At 35.2% G+C, this 13441-nt stretch overlaps 2 protein-coding genes across 12 annotated transcripts in view; one reads left to right on the top strand and one right to left on the bottom strand.

The window, feature by feature from the left end:
* LOC108693888 (lysosomal-trafficking regulator) overlaps positions 1–11106 on the top strand; it is a 20337-nt gene extending 9231 nt beyond the window's left edge. For all 3 annotated transcript variants that reach the window (XM_018203077.1, XM_018203076.1, XM_018203078.1), the window contains exons 6-35: positions 377–531; positions 646–890; positions 979–1148; positions 1219–1737; positions 1953–2057; positions 2125–2434; positions 2513–2667; positions 2778–2999; positions 3099–3295; positions 3381–3830; positions 3924–4247; positions 4343–4462; positions 4544–4744; positions 4841–5101; positions 5170–5557; positions 5620–6053; positions 6290–6522; positions 6598–6932; positions 7098–7321; positions 7408–7814; positions 7885–7951; positions 8018–8168; positions 8247–8387; positions 8466–8683; positions 8755–8938; positions 9052–9216; positions 9316–9452; positions 9608–9846; positions 9942–10220; positions 10290–11106. In XM_018203077.1, the coding sequence (XP_018058566.1) occupies positions 377–531; positions 646–890; positions 979–1148; positions 1219–1737; positions 1953–2057; positions 2125–2434; positions 2513–2667; positions 2778–2999; positions 3099–3295; positions 3381–3830; positions 3924–4247; positions 4343–4462; positions 4544–4744; positions 4841–5101; positions 5170–5557; positions 5620–6053; positions 6290–6522; positions 6598–6932; positions 7098–7321; positions 7408–7814; positions 7885–7951; positions 8018–8168; positions 8247–8387; positions 8466–8683; positions 8755–8938; positions 9052–9216; positions 9316–9452; positions 9608–9846; positions 9942–10220; positions 10290–10491 (7238 nt within the window). In that variant the 3' untranslated portion in view covers positions 10492–11106. The remainder of the gene's footprint in view (positions 1–376; positions 532–645; positions 891–978; positions 1149–1218; positions 1738–1952; positions 2058–2124; positions 2435–2512; positions 2668–2777; positions 3000–3098; positions 3296–3380; positions 3831–3923; positions 4248–4342; positions 4463–4543; positions 4745–4840; positions 5102–5169; positions 5558–5619; positions 6054–6289; positions 6523–6597; positions 6933–7097; positions 7322–7407; positions 7815–7884; positions 7952–8017; positions 8169–8246; positions 8388–8465; positions 8684–8754; positions 8939–9051; positions 9217–9315; positions 9453–9607; positions 9847–9941; positions 10221–10289) is intronic.
* On the bottom strand, positions 2022–12453 carry LOC108693890 (ankyrin repeat domain-containing protein 49-like). 9 transcript variants are annotated; one of them, XR_001932052.1, is made up of 6 exons: positions 12323–12453; positions 11896–12056; positions 11563–11723; positions 11148–11484; positions 2147–2230; positions 2024–2078 (listed from the first exon to the last, which is right to left on the bottom strand). XR_001932052.1 is itself a non-coding variant. In XM_018203085.1 (4 exons), the coding sequence occupies exons 1-3, from the start codon at positions 12044–12046 to the stop codon at positions 11149–11151; spliced, it is 648 nt and encodes a 215-aa protein (XP_018058574.1). In that variant the 5' UTR covers positions 12047–12136; the 3' UTR covers positions 5690–5712; position 11148. The 9 variants fall into 9 exon arrangements, 4 of the variants coding, with proteins under 4 accessions (XP_018058574.1, XP_018058571.1, XP_018058572.1 ...); XR_001932054.1 differs by having other exon boundaries at positions 12370–12448; XR_001932055.1 differs by having other exon boundaries at positions 12407–12424.
* Positions 12454–13441: the final 988 nt, after the last annotated feature.

A 13441-nucleotide genomic window follows, 5' to 3' on the forward strand; every position in this document is an offset into this window, starting at 1 on the left:
TTTCATATGACCATGAAAAATTGATTTTTAAAAAATTAATTTTATTTGTATCTCATCAGGTCATATAAATATTTTGTCTAAAACGATTTTTCATATATAATATTTTCTTTTTTCGAGATATTTAGATCATTTTAGACGTTTGAAATTGTTCACCCTATATAGTCGCTCATGCAGCTGTGGCGTTATAATCCGAAGATGTTTCGCGTGTTTACTCGTCAGAAAAACAGTTTAAGGATTGTAGGCAGATGATAAACGTCATTCTTAAAATCTCGGTTGATCGTGACGTTATCTAATTATGCGTGGAATTATATTAGTCATTCGCTTTATTGAAATTTATTCATTGCCAATTTTGTGTAATGAATGTTGTACGATGTAGATGATTGTGACATAGTCATGGAATTAAGAAAAATACTAATGAATACCGGAATAATGCTTGGCCGTGGAATAGCTGTGATAGTGGACGCGGTGTTGAAGATCTCTATGTTGAAGCCAGCACAGGAAAACAGTATACAGCAGCAACCGCGTCCCAGAGTACGTCATAATTAAATTAATAATTAATAAATAAATATAAAACTTTATATTAATTGTTAAAAATTAAGAATTCTAAATATTTATTAATTTATTAGTGCAACAATTTTATTACAGCTTCCAACCATGTCGTTGGAGACTCTACCGGATTACGGCGCGGAAGACAGTAGTACTGGCGAATACGTAACTGCTGATGACGGATACGAAGCGGATATTGAAGTGCCTGGAAAAAATACTAACAATAGCATGCCAAAAAAAAGCAGCAATCTCCTTGGACCTGTAATAGAGTCGAGAGGTCATGCCAATGCTCATCCTGCTTTATGTTCCTTGGCAATAGACCTTTTAATTCATTTCAGCGAACAGTAAGTCCTGAATACTTTTATGAATATATAAATATTAATGCGCATTATAATATTTTACTTTATACCTTTATAAAATCCTTTTTTATAGAGATTTAGATTTAGAGAGAGGATCGATAATAACTAGTGGATTGCGAAGAATTACTATTACTTGTCGAGAAAGTGCCTCAAGTTGTGCTGCCCTCGCGGCATCAGGAACTATTATGAAGATATTGAATGGTTTTAAGAATGTATTTACAAATAACGATCCGCGATATCGAGGTAGTTTAACATGAGAAATATATTAACATATTCATAAAATATTAGCACACTATATAGAGAATTTTTACAGACTTGCAGCACGCGGCACTGGAAGTTTTTACATTATTAGCAACACAATCAATTTCGCCGACGGAACTAGTCGCATATCTGTCGTTTTTCAAAGTGAAGAAACCACCTTTGTTACCGTTGCTGGAACCATTATATCACTTGGTGCTGGCCGCACAACCTCAGCCGAATTTTATCCTGTCATTCCCTGTACCATATAACACAAAAACATCGCTGAAAATCCAGACCGAGGAACATAAGAATCTGGAGAAGGCCGAGAATCTCGTGAATAATTTCAAAAAGAAGCATCTTGCTGCGGGAATTTGCAGTCCATGGTCCATACATGCAACGTGTCTGCCTATCGGACCGGAACTTGCTTGGTCAGTGTGGTTACACGGTTGTTCCGCTTCCATGTGGTTGAGGATAGAAAGAGGGTTACTAGTTGGCGGACGTACGACTATTCACAACACTTTCCCATTACTCGATTCGGATAGTGAGAGTCTGTCAGACTGGGGTATCCTTTCTGACGACTGGAGTCGTGATGGTTAGTATAGAAAAGAAACAGTCATTAATTATGTAAAACGGTTATATTTAGTATTTCTAATTTTTTGCATATTTGTCATTAAGACATCATTAAGACATTCATCAAGACATGGGAGTTTTATTTACTTATAACATTAAGTTTCATTTCTTATTCTGATTTATAAAATGCATTTATAAAATTGTAAAAAAAATATCGATGTCTGATTTTTCTTCTAGTCATAGCAGGTTCTGTATCAACACCCACGCCAACATCAGTAGTACATTTGATATCCATTGGATTCGAATCACTGGTTTTGGAAACTTGGCTCGATCTCAGATCAGGTGATTCACTCTTAAAATTTGCTAATTAGAAGTAAAAACTTATGCTGATATTGATTTTATCATTTAGATAAATTAATCTTACGACTTACTCGACCGGATGATAAGATAAATCGAACGATTTCTGAAACTTCGATAAATGGTATGCTTCCTTCGGGATGCTGGCATCACTTGACCTTAAACATTAAAGATACTGTCTTGAATAAGCGTAGTGCGGTGGTTGAAGTTACGCTGTGGGTAAACGGTTGGAAAGAAATTAATGCTCAATTACCGTTTGACGGTTTACTAGTAAGAAAACCTGGTACTACGTGTATTTTGTTAGGTCAAGTCGGATCGAGCAGTATTGGCGCGTGGTATCTCGGAAATTTAATGATTTTTAGGTACATTATTTTGTCATTCAGTATCTAAGTAATTCATATACAGTAGACCTGTACATCTCCAATGATTGTTGTTCGTAGATGTCCAGTATTTACGAAAGAGCGTGCATTGCATTTGGCAGGTCTTGGACCAAATTACACCAACTTGGCAGATTGTATTCTAAACACGACAAAACCTGATTTTGCACCTCTTATTGCATCTGGCGCATTGAATGGTATTCGCGAAGTAAAATATGGTTAGCAATATATTATTTTTAATATAGTAATCATAAATGTGTAATTGTACACTAAAAAGTTTAACATTGTAGTTACATGAATTTTTAATACCTACTTTTATACATTGTAGAAGGTGGTAAATTTGATTTAAGCCGACGAAAATCTTATGGCGGTACTTATTTGAGGCGCGCTGTCGAAACAGTAGTATCAGAATCGAAAATCGATTGGGATGCCGTTATGGATGCGACAAACTCGCATCTTAGTGAGCTGCAAGATAATTTACTTCTCAGTTACGAGGCTCAAAACCCTAGTATCGTACATTTATATCCCCAAGCTGTCGCTAATCCTGCTGGTAAGTTATTTATGATATGCTATTAACATTTTATTGTATCATAAATTATGTACTTTATTTTTTTATTGTATATTATTATTGTTGCCATAATTTTTATAGTTGTTGTAAGAAGTATTTTCCTGGGCCAACCAGGTTTTAAAGTCGTTTCGGTCCCGGAGCACAGAGTATCGCAACAACCACCTCTATCGATATCTCCAATTACATCTACTCGTTTAGAAAGTCAGCAATATCGAGGTCTTGTGCCTGCGACGATCTTAGTGGGTGGTGTACCAGTATTTTTATATCTTTTTGCAAGAGTAAATATCTTTTTAAATTAATTAAAAAAGAAATAATCAAAGCAATCTGCATATGTCTCTTCTAAACATTTATGAATCCTTGTAGGTGGTCGAATTAAACTCCACTGAGGAAGAACAAGCTTTGGCTCTGTCCATAATCCTGCATCTTGTTCGTAGTGATTCAGAACTCTTGAATCAATATCGATCGGATGGCGGGACGTCACTTATTCTGCGTGTTCTGGAATCGTCTAGGTGTCACACAGGTAGACACATTCTGAAGGCGATGCTGGATGCGGCATGCGATAGTTCGATCATCATCAAAGATATCGGCAGCGGTAACCACTCAATTTCACAAAACTGCGAAGCTGTTATTACAGATCCGGGATTGATTAAAGGCGCACTTACCGCATGGAGAGCGTGGATGAAATATGATACATTAAATTTACTATTACAAGCGTTATTACTTTTATTGCGAGATCAACACTCCCATCGTGAATTCAATGCATCACAGTTAAACAGGGTCGGTATTGTGGATACGATTCTTACCTTGTGTAAGGTAAATAGAACAATCTGTACATTAAAATGTCTACATACAATAAAATATATATCAATTTATATATTTTTTAGTAACATCTCTTATCTTTTGTAGGAACATTTCATGTACGAAATGCATGACGAAGGAAGTATCATTCTGAGCTCAAATACCGGAATCGCTATTGTGGAACTGATGCGCGCCTTAATGGGTGCACCGCCGGAATTTGCTCACTTAGTCGCAATCACCGATTATCTGGTTCTCATTCATCAAGCCTCGGAGACTTACGTTACTCATTCGCGACATAATATTTATTTTATGTTGCCGCAACTCAAAGAGAAGGATACGAATTCAAGGAAAAAGAATGATAAAGTCATTTCTGATGATTTGATAGGCGTAGTGGAGAATAGCAAATTAAATAAGGCATTGACAAATGAACAGGTATGACTGCAACAGGTACTTTGCAATATAAAATTTCTTTGATTGCAAACATTACATGAATATTACAATATATTATCAATTATTCGCTTTTCTAGATTCAAAAATCACGAAGTCCTAAAAAGAAAGATCGTAAAAAAGTGCTGTCATCAGATAATACTAGTGCCGGAGAAGATTCCGGAATTGCAGGTAGTGATGGATCCAATCCTCTAAGCAACGTATGTATAATGAAAAATGTAAAATCTTTATATAATATAATTTTAATTATTTATTCGAATCTTGCATTATTATGTATTTAGGACAAACAATCAACATATGTAGATGAAAGAAGAGCGTGTCAGGGCTTAGTCTGCGAGGGGCTGTTGTTACTATTAAGAGATGCTGTAAGAGTGTTACCAGACTGTCAAGTTGGATTAGTGTTGAAGCATGTTTTAAGAGCTGAATTGCTATTAGTTTTAGCTAATGATCCCGATCCTCGTGTACGCACAGCGTTGATCAAGGTAAATAATTTCTTAATGCAATATATACCGCATAACATTTTTACCAAGACGCGGAGCGAATGAAATGTTTCATCAGTATCTCATGGTATTTTACAGGTGGTACAAACCTACCTACAACGCGCTAGCGATGAGGAAGTTAATAAATTTATAAAACACAAGTATTTCATGCATTTAGGAAATCAGATAGCTTTATATCCCGGAAGCGAATCATTGATTGTCGCTTTAGAAAATTTAGCTCTACGAGGTCCAACATTGGCGGCAATGCCACCGATAATGGCAATGATTGCGAAGGCCGCAGGTTCTGATTCGAATGTAGCCAGACCAATAATATCATTTATCACTGACATAATAGCAAAGGTATTGAAAATGGAAACGATAATGAACATCTGACATATGACTATACAAATTACTTGTCATTATTTCAGAATACAAATGCATTGAGGGTACTTTTGGAGCAAGGTTTGATTGAGTCATTGGCACAAGCTTTGGTTGTAGCTGTGCATAAAGGTACCTCGACATCCCTTCATCGAGATATCCACGTACTGTTCGTGGCAATCGCGACTAAACTTTTAGAATTACCGGGAATTCATCAAATGCAAGCGGTACTAGATCTACACTTGATACTCGATTACATGGAATTATCGGAAAAGTTACGATACCGCACAAGTTTGATTTGCACGATCGTAAGAGACGCTCAAGTAGCATTATTCGACGGAGAATTGGATGTACTCACTACTAAAATGTCGAATCCTTCGGGATTCCGTCTACGTAGCACGGCTTCCTACTTGGCTTCAGCATCTTATTTTACCTCAGGTAATTACAACGCGCGAAAGTTTGCGGCGCTTGTGTATTTACACATAAAAAATTTCTTCCAGTTCTCACAACATCCAGTGAGCAGAGCGATCATGGATCCCGTTCGTCTAGTTATGCGAACCTTCACACAAATTCGTCTCCTGTACTGCGCGAACCTAGCAAAGGAGAACTGAATGATCGTTTTCGTATTATTGTGACACGTGCTGTTGAATTTATAATGGCCGCTGACGCATCACCATCTATCAGTGAATTGCAACTAACGAGAAGACTGTTTTCGATTCTTCTGCATGGACTATGCAATCCGCTGGAGAAAAAAAATCATTGGAGCAATACATGGTCCGTCAAATCAGCTTTGAGAAAGTATACGGCTAGAATTATGGTATGGCTGCTAGAGCCACATCAGAATATCAATACAAGAATTTATGCCATCAGATCTCTAATGGAAGAACCGAGAGCTCGTGAAATCTTGTCGTGTATTCTGGAAGTTCATCCACAGGTATTTACATTAATTTGTGTAATATGTCTCTTCATTTATTATTTTACAGTAAAATGTAAAATTATCTATCTATATTGAAATATGAGTTTTTTTTTTAAATAACTTACTATTGTCTCACCATATCCTTTCACACATATAACTTTTAATTTTCCAATTAACTGCTTATATATTGAAACAAAAGTTCGTAACGCTACGAACTTTTGTTTCAACTCGATAAAATCGAAATTTATGTTTAGCTGGAGCAAAAGTTTACTGTGTTCTTCTGGGACTTATTACAAAAACGGAATGAAATGCCGAGTGCCGATGCTAGAGTATGTGCAGAGTTGAGAGAAGCTCTGCATGTATGGAATCTCGCCCAAGGGATTGAACAAGCTAATCCTGAAGTATGGAATGACGAATTAGCTGTGTTACGTCGAGATGTACATCCGGATCAGGACATTTGTATCGACAATTATCCTGCTATTTTAAGGTAAATGCATATTTATTTCGAAAGTTAGCGTACGTTTTGTTAAAAAATTAATAAAACGATATAATTTTATGCTAGAATTGGCAAGAGATTTGATGCGCTAGCGAAGCAACTAACCGAAAGCGCTATGACTATAACCCGTTCGGTTGTAGAGGAACAAAATCGTGAGCGTAAGGTATTGATGGAGCAATTGAAACACTCGCGAGCATTAGAAGCTCAGGCAGTTGCTAGATGGAGAGACATAGCCAAACGAATAACCCACGAACGGGCGCCATGGCATTTTTCTGAAAGCTACCCCAAAAATTGGGAATTAGATCCAACTGAAGGTCCTGCAAGAGTCAGAATAAGACTTCAGAGGTGTCACTTAAATATTGACAAGAGATTTCTTTTGCCTGAATATCAAGATAAATTAGGTATATTTATAGATCAAAATAAATATTATAAAATATTACAGAAAGCATTCAAAGATTGTGATCTTTTAAGTAAATGCAATCTCCTAATTAACATTTAACACATGCAAAGAAATTTAGAGAATATAGAGAAACTCACATTTTAATCTTAAATTTTATATTTTATAGCGTCTTCTAATATCGAGGTGCCATTATCGTACTTATTTACGAGTGTTCGTGAAGACTCTAATACCGCGACTCTGATCGAACGTTTACATACAAGTGAAAAAATACGTAAGATGTCTCAGGCAAAAGTTGTTACACCAAGGGCTGAATTAGCTGGAGAAGTCCTCATAAGCGAGACGTGCGTGTATTTCGTTCCGGATAATCCTGATACGCCACTGCATACGGACGTGAGTTCCTTTAATTTTTAAAAATACAATTTCACAATTAATTAATTAATAAAACTTCTTCTCATTCTAATCATTGTTAATTATAGATAGCATTGGGTGGTTTCGATTTGGCTGTGGCTGGTGGTACTGTTTGGCGTCTCGAGGATATTAGAGAATTGCACAGAAGAAGATATCAATTGCAAGAGAGGGCTATCGAAATCTTTCTCATTACTGGCAGAACATATCTGTTAGCGTTCAATTCATCCAAGGAAAGAGACGAGTTTGCGACGGAATTGTCCGCTTGCAATTTACCCAGGCGAATCCCTGGCGATGATTTAGGAGAAGCTCTAGCTTTATGGAGAAGTGGCGCGCTCACCAATTGGGAATACATAACTTGCTTGAATAAATTGGCAGGTCGTTCATATAATGACTTAATGCAATATCCCGTATTCCCGTTTGTTTTGGCAGACTATGTCAGCGAAAAGATTGATTTGAACAATCCGAAAATTTATCGGTAAATGATGGAAAATCAACAGCATGTACATTCTCAAATATATATGCGAATACACTTGTATATTTTACAGGAATTTCAAACGACCGATGGCTGTGCAAGATAAAAAGAACGAACAACATTACATAAATAATTATAATGTAAGCCATTAAAAGTAATTATTATTATTGTGTTTTTAGCATCACTAATAAATTTCTTTTATATAGTACTTGAAACAAACTTTAACAGAAGGATTAAATTTAATTGCTTTGAATCAAGGACCATTCCATTATGGCTCTCATTATAGTAATTCTGGAACTGTATTACACTTTTTGGTACGGCTTCCACCGTTTACTAGCATGTTTCTTTGTTATCAAGGTAGTTACAAAAATTATTCTTTTATAATGACATTCATTGAAAAATTAATTATTTTCATAAACTTGTTTTTATTTTTAGATAATAATTTTGATATTCCTGACCGAACATTCCATGCATTAGCTACCACATGGAGATTAACTAGTTGTGATTCAACAACAGATGTGAAGGAACTAATACCAGAATTTTTCTATTTACCTGAATTTTTATTAAACTTCGAAGGTAAATCCGAGTATATTGCAATTAATATTGAAAAAAATAACATCTGCATAAGTTAATGTGAATTCATATATGTTGCAGGATTCAATTTCGGTGTTCGACAAAATGGTAATAAAGTTGGAGATGTTGAATTACCGAAATGGTGCGGCGGCGACGCGCGACTATTTATATTGGCACATAGAGCCGCGTTAGAATCCGATATCGTGAGAGAAGTATTGCCATATTGGATCGATCTCGTCTTTGGATTCAGACAGACAGGAAGACCGGCGATAGAAGCCATAAATGTTTTTCATCCCGCAGTACGTATTCTTACATTATCATAGCATAGCTTTGAACAATTAAATATGAATAATTCATTTTTTATATTTAGACTTATTACGGATTCGACGTAGAACAGATAACCGATCCTTTAGAACGTCAGGCCTGGGAAACCATGGTACGAACATATGGTCAAACACCCGCGCAACTATTCAGAGCTTCTCATCCAATGATTCAAAATCTTGGCAATATAACGTTACCTAATCAAATACCGCAGGTTATTGAAGGGATCAGTGGTAATTATCTTCCCTGTAGCTTTCTATGGTTTAAACTGTCAATCTATATTAGCGATAATTCAAATATATTACATAAATCCATTAAATGTTACAACTGTCTGATGTAATCGTAGGTATAAAATGGGGAAATTATGTAGGCGCGCCCGGCAATGAGCCTATATTGTGTTGGAAACTTAAGCACAAAACTCCATTAGCTTCTCTAGTTCCTTTGGCAACTGGTGACGTTTTTGGTTTGCCTAATTATACCACGCTTCTCCTCGGTTACACCAAAGAAAAAGGTTATTGATTTATATCGCGATTATTGCATATTGTAACATTTTCTTATAAAACTTAAAGCTTTAAATCTAGTAGAATGAAAATTTCTTTTGTGTTATTAGGCAGCAGTATGTTAAGCGGTATGTCTGTATTGGGTGTTGCATTAGCATCATGGAGCAGCACAGATGGAATCGCTAGATTAAAATGTAAGAAAGAACAACCGCCAAGGCCTCTAATTAAATCTTCAGGTCTTGATCCCGTAAGTGTCTTAATTTTATACACATTTTATAATTAATAAGACAAAATTAAATACTAATAAAAGAAAACAACTTCTTAATACAGCAAGATTAGAATATTATTTTTTCTTTAAAATAAAACATTTAATATACAATCCCAAATTGTTTTTTTTTTTAGATTACGACATTAGCATCTACTCCTGATTGCGGACAACTTTGGATTGGACATTTATCAGGCAGAATCACAGTGCATGCATATACTATAGGGACTGCGGGTAAAATCGAATTCAGTTCAACACCTGCGACAGTACTTCTAGCTCATAACAATCGAGTGACAGTGATATCTCTATCACGTACATTTAGCATTGCTTGTTCCGGCGATGGCAGTAGTGTCATTATTATTTGGGATTTGAATAGGTATATGTGGTAGAAAAATAAATTCTACATATTTAAATATAGAAAGAAGTTATATGTTTATATGAGTTCTTATCTGTATTTTTATTTTGGAACAGCTTAACGTACGTGAAATCAATAGTTCGTGACCAAGGTTACGCTATACATCTCCTGTGTATTAGTGAAACACTTGGGGATGTAGCTGCTACTTATGACATTCCTAGATCAGAGGACAACGTGACCAACAATCAGTCCGAATTGACAGTGCACACTATAAATGCGAGGGCTGTAGGGTCTATTTTATCCAGACGATGTGTAACGGCACTTTGTTACAGTAACGCACCGGAGGGTATTTCTGTCAATGTTATCGCAACTGGTTTAGACAACGGAATAATAAGGTACGATGAAAATATTATTTAATTATTTTAAATCTACAAACAATTATTGGAAGTATTTTGATGATATAGATTATGGAGCAGTTGGGACCTGCAGTTAGTCAGAGAAATTTCGAATAATGTGAGAGGTTGTGGTGCAATAATCGCTGTATCGTGGTCTCTGGATCAGCATCATTTATACGCAATCACGGAAGACTTTACCGTTCTCATTTGGGAAGGATCTAAGCGTCTCAGCAACGGCACTCCGAAATTTGTCAATTTAACATCATACTGATCTGTAAACTCATTATTCAAACAATTTAAAAACGATACAAAAACAAATGGATGAACTGAGAAGACAACTTATATATCGAGAAAGAGATTTTGATTGGAAGTATAAACATGACTTTATGTTTTATATTACACTCGCAATGTTTATCCTAACGTGTAGCTTTTTCATGTCCTTTCTTAATATAATTTAGTTCTTTCAGTTTTGTCATTCTGTTATTACTTAAAAATTAATATATTCATTTCGGTTAATCGCGCTCATCTTTTTTTATCCATAGTCATGATCATTATGACATATACTGAAGAAAAAATGAACAATGCGATGAAGTATTATTCTGATAGACTCTTCCGATATAACGATTACACTCGTAATTATATATCCCCCATTATATTTTTATATAAACTTTTATATTGGATCATATGTATTCATATAGATTGTATATCTTGTTCAAGAATGTAATTTATATACATAAATTTTTATAGAATAGCATAAAACACAACAACAAAGACGCATTTACACAAACGACTCATTTTTCCAATGTTTGCATTCCTCCTGCTGATATTTCTATGCAAATATATGTATATATGTATATCAAATAAATCTTTACTGCAATAAAATATATTGATATCTCGTTTATCCAACACAAATACTTAACTGCTTACCTTAAATCTCATTTAGGCAGGGTTCAATTATTTCGAACATGGGATAGTTTTTGGTTGTCCTTCTCGCGATTTGATCTGCCGTGTCTCCACTTGAGTTAACCAGATAGGGATTTGTGTCAGGATGCAAGAGAAGAAGCTGGAGAGCAGGAGAGTTGTATGAACTAGCAGAAATCAAATGTAAAGGTGTTTGATCTCCTTTGCTTGTTGCATTAACATCTGCTCCATTTGCGATTAAGGCTTCAGCGCATTCTGTGTTGTTCCAACAGCATGCAGAATGTAGAGGTTGCCATTCATCTTGAGTTTTAGCGTCTGTTTTAGCCCCTGCTTCAAGTAGATACTGTTGGAACAGAGCCAGAATCACTTAATAAATAATTTTATAAATATTAAGGGAAGAAAATAATTGTCTTAAACTTACCTCCACCACTTCCACATTGTTGCCATAACATGCCCTATGAAGCGGAGTATAGCCGTCCTTATCGGTACAATTGAGTAAATGGCGGTTTTTATTCAACAAATTCTTAATGTTTTCCAGGTTTCCCTCTTCGGCAGCGTTTAACATGGCTTTTGCATCAGGTTCTAGAGGGAAAAGGAAACGTAATAAAAATATAAAAACACGACATTAATTTGAGAGAAAGTTCTTTAATAGAAAATGTTTTGAAGTTATAGACAAACAGTTTCCTTTGATTATCGCAAATGCAATTAATTCTTGAAGAGAATTTCAAGTGGAGAAGCCGGTCAGAATCCTAACCTCTTGCATTACGTTCTGCTTCTACACCATCATCATCATCTTCCCAAGCGCTGACTTGCATACGCTTGCTATGTGGGTTGCTAAGAACCTTATCGCGTATCGCTTCCAAGTCTTGCAGTTCGTCATTCTCCTCGTCCGACAACATGTTCATTTAGTTCTACCTAAATCGGATGAGTTTTTTAATTCATCAATTGCACACGTTATGCGCAAATGTAATTTTGTTCCATAAAGGGCTCTGCACAATAAAAAGAACAGAGAATAAGAATTTCAACCTATCATGAATCATGTATTGTAGAATACAGTTTCTGATAGGTTGAAATTCTTATTCTCTGTTCTCTGCTCTCTGTTCCTTTTATTGTGCGAAGCCCGTATTGCATTTGCGTATAATGCGATTGATCAATCGATGAATTAAAAAACTCATCACGACAGATGTGCGACGCTATAGACGGCAATTGACAATTCACTTCACTGAACTGATAATAATCATGAGCCAGTTCTTTTTTGACTGAACTTTTGCATCAGTTCATCTTTCTTTCTCTTCTTTCCTGTTGGAGAGAAAAAGAAGATAAAATGTAACTAAAGTGCAAAAGTAGTTCAGCCAAAAAGAACAAGCTTATATATGGTTAACACACTTATTCTAATTTACGGTGTAAATGTTTTCTGTTACTGCACTTTAATATGGCACTCGCATATGTACACTACCGCCAGTACATCCATTTTCAGTTTAGGAACTGCGTGACTACATACATTTTCTGACACTATTGATAAAATCGCATCATCGAAAGTAAATATGGTTTGTCTCTGTACTAAATCCTCAGGATAGAAGCGTGCCGATCATCAATAGGAGGGATAGTTTAATGAACCCTTGAATGAAATAATTTTAATTTCACATCTCCTACATATAAATAAAAGTTGTTGAATTATAATAAAACGAAATTGAAAATTCAAATAAGTTAATTTAGTGAATTTTGTCTTATATAATATTTATAAAATTACGAAGTTATGTTTCTTTATGCAAATTTTCAGTTGTATTTTATTCTTAAAATACAATGTTTCGTTCATTATATTTATTCTTCGCGTAAAATTTCAAAAAATAATGTATAGAAGAGCGGTACGCAACACAGATTACCTTCCCTGTACAAACCTTGGAAAAGGAATAACTGCGCGGTAACTACAGCCTATGCGTCGTAAACATGACGCGCCATCCCGTCATCCGTGCCATCTTTCTCCTCAACACCAAGGTCACGTGCCAATTTTCTATCGAAATATTAATGCAAAATACGAAGTAAGTAAAATAATATTCTTAAATTCTTTACATTATTAATGTTCTCAGCTTTGTTGTATATTACGAAGTAAGTAAAATAATATATTTTTAAATTCTTTACATTATTAATATTCTCAGCTTTATTGCACGGTTTTTTCTTTATTTCTTAAATTCATACGCACATACGCAACTCATGAATATCTCAGTTTAATTGTATTATAATAAGTGATTATTATAGTTTGTAATAAAATTCGGGAAAAAAATATTATATATATATATATA

Source organism: Atta colombica, unplaced genomic scaffold, assembly GCF_001594045.1.
Source record: "Atta colombica isolate Treedump-2 unplaced genomic scaffold, Acol1.0 scaffold110, whole genome shotgun sequence".
NCBI lineage: Eukaryota > Metazoa > Arthropoda > Insecta > Hymenoptera > Formicidae > Atta > Atta colombica.

Coding starts and splice junctions, on each gene's coding strand:
- LOC108693890 (XM_018203085.1), bottom strand. CDS start 12,046: ATGAACATGTTGTCGGACGAGGAGAATGACGAACTGCAAGACTTGGAA. Junction 11,724..11,895: donor AGCAGAACGTAATGCAAGAG/GTTAGGATTCTG, acceptor TTTTCCCTCTAG/AACCTGATGCAAAAGCCATG. Junction 11,485..11,562: donor ACAATGTGGAAGTGGTGGAG/GTAAGTTTAAGA, acceptor CTGTTCCAACAG/TATCTACTTGAAGCAGGGGC.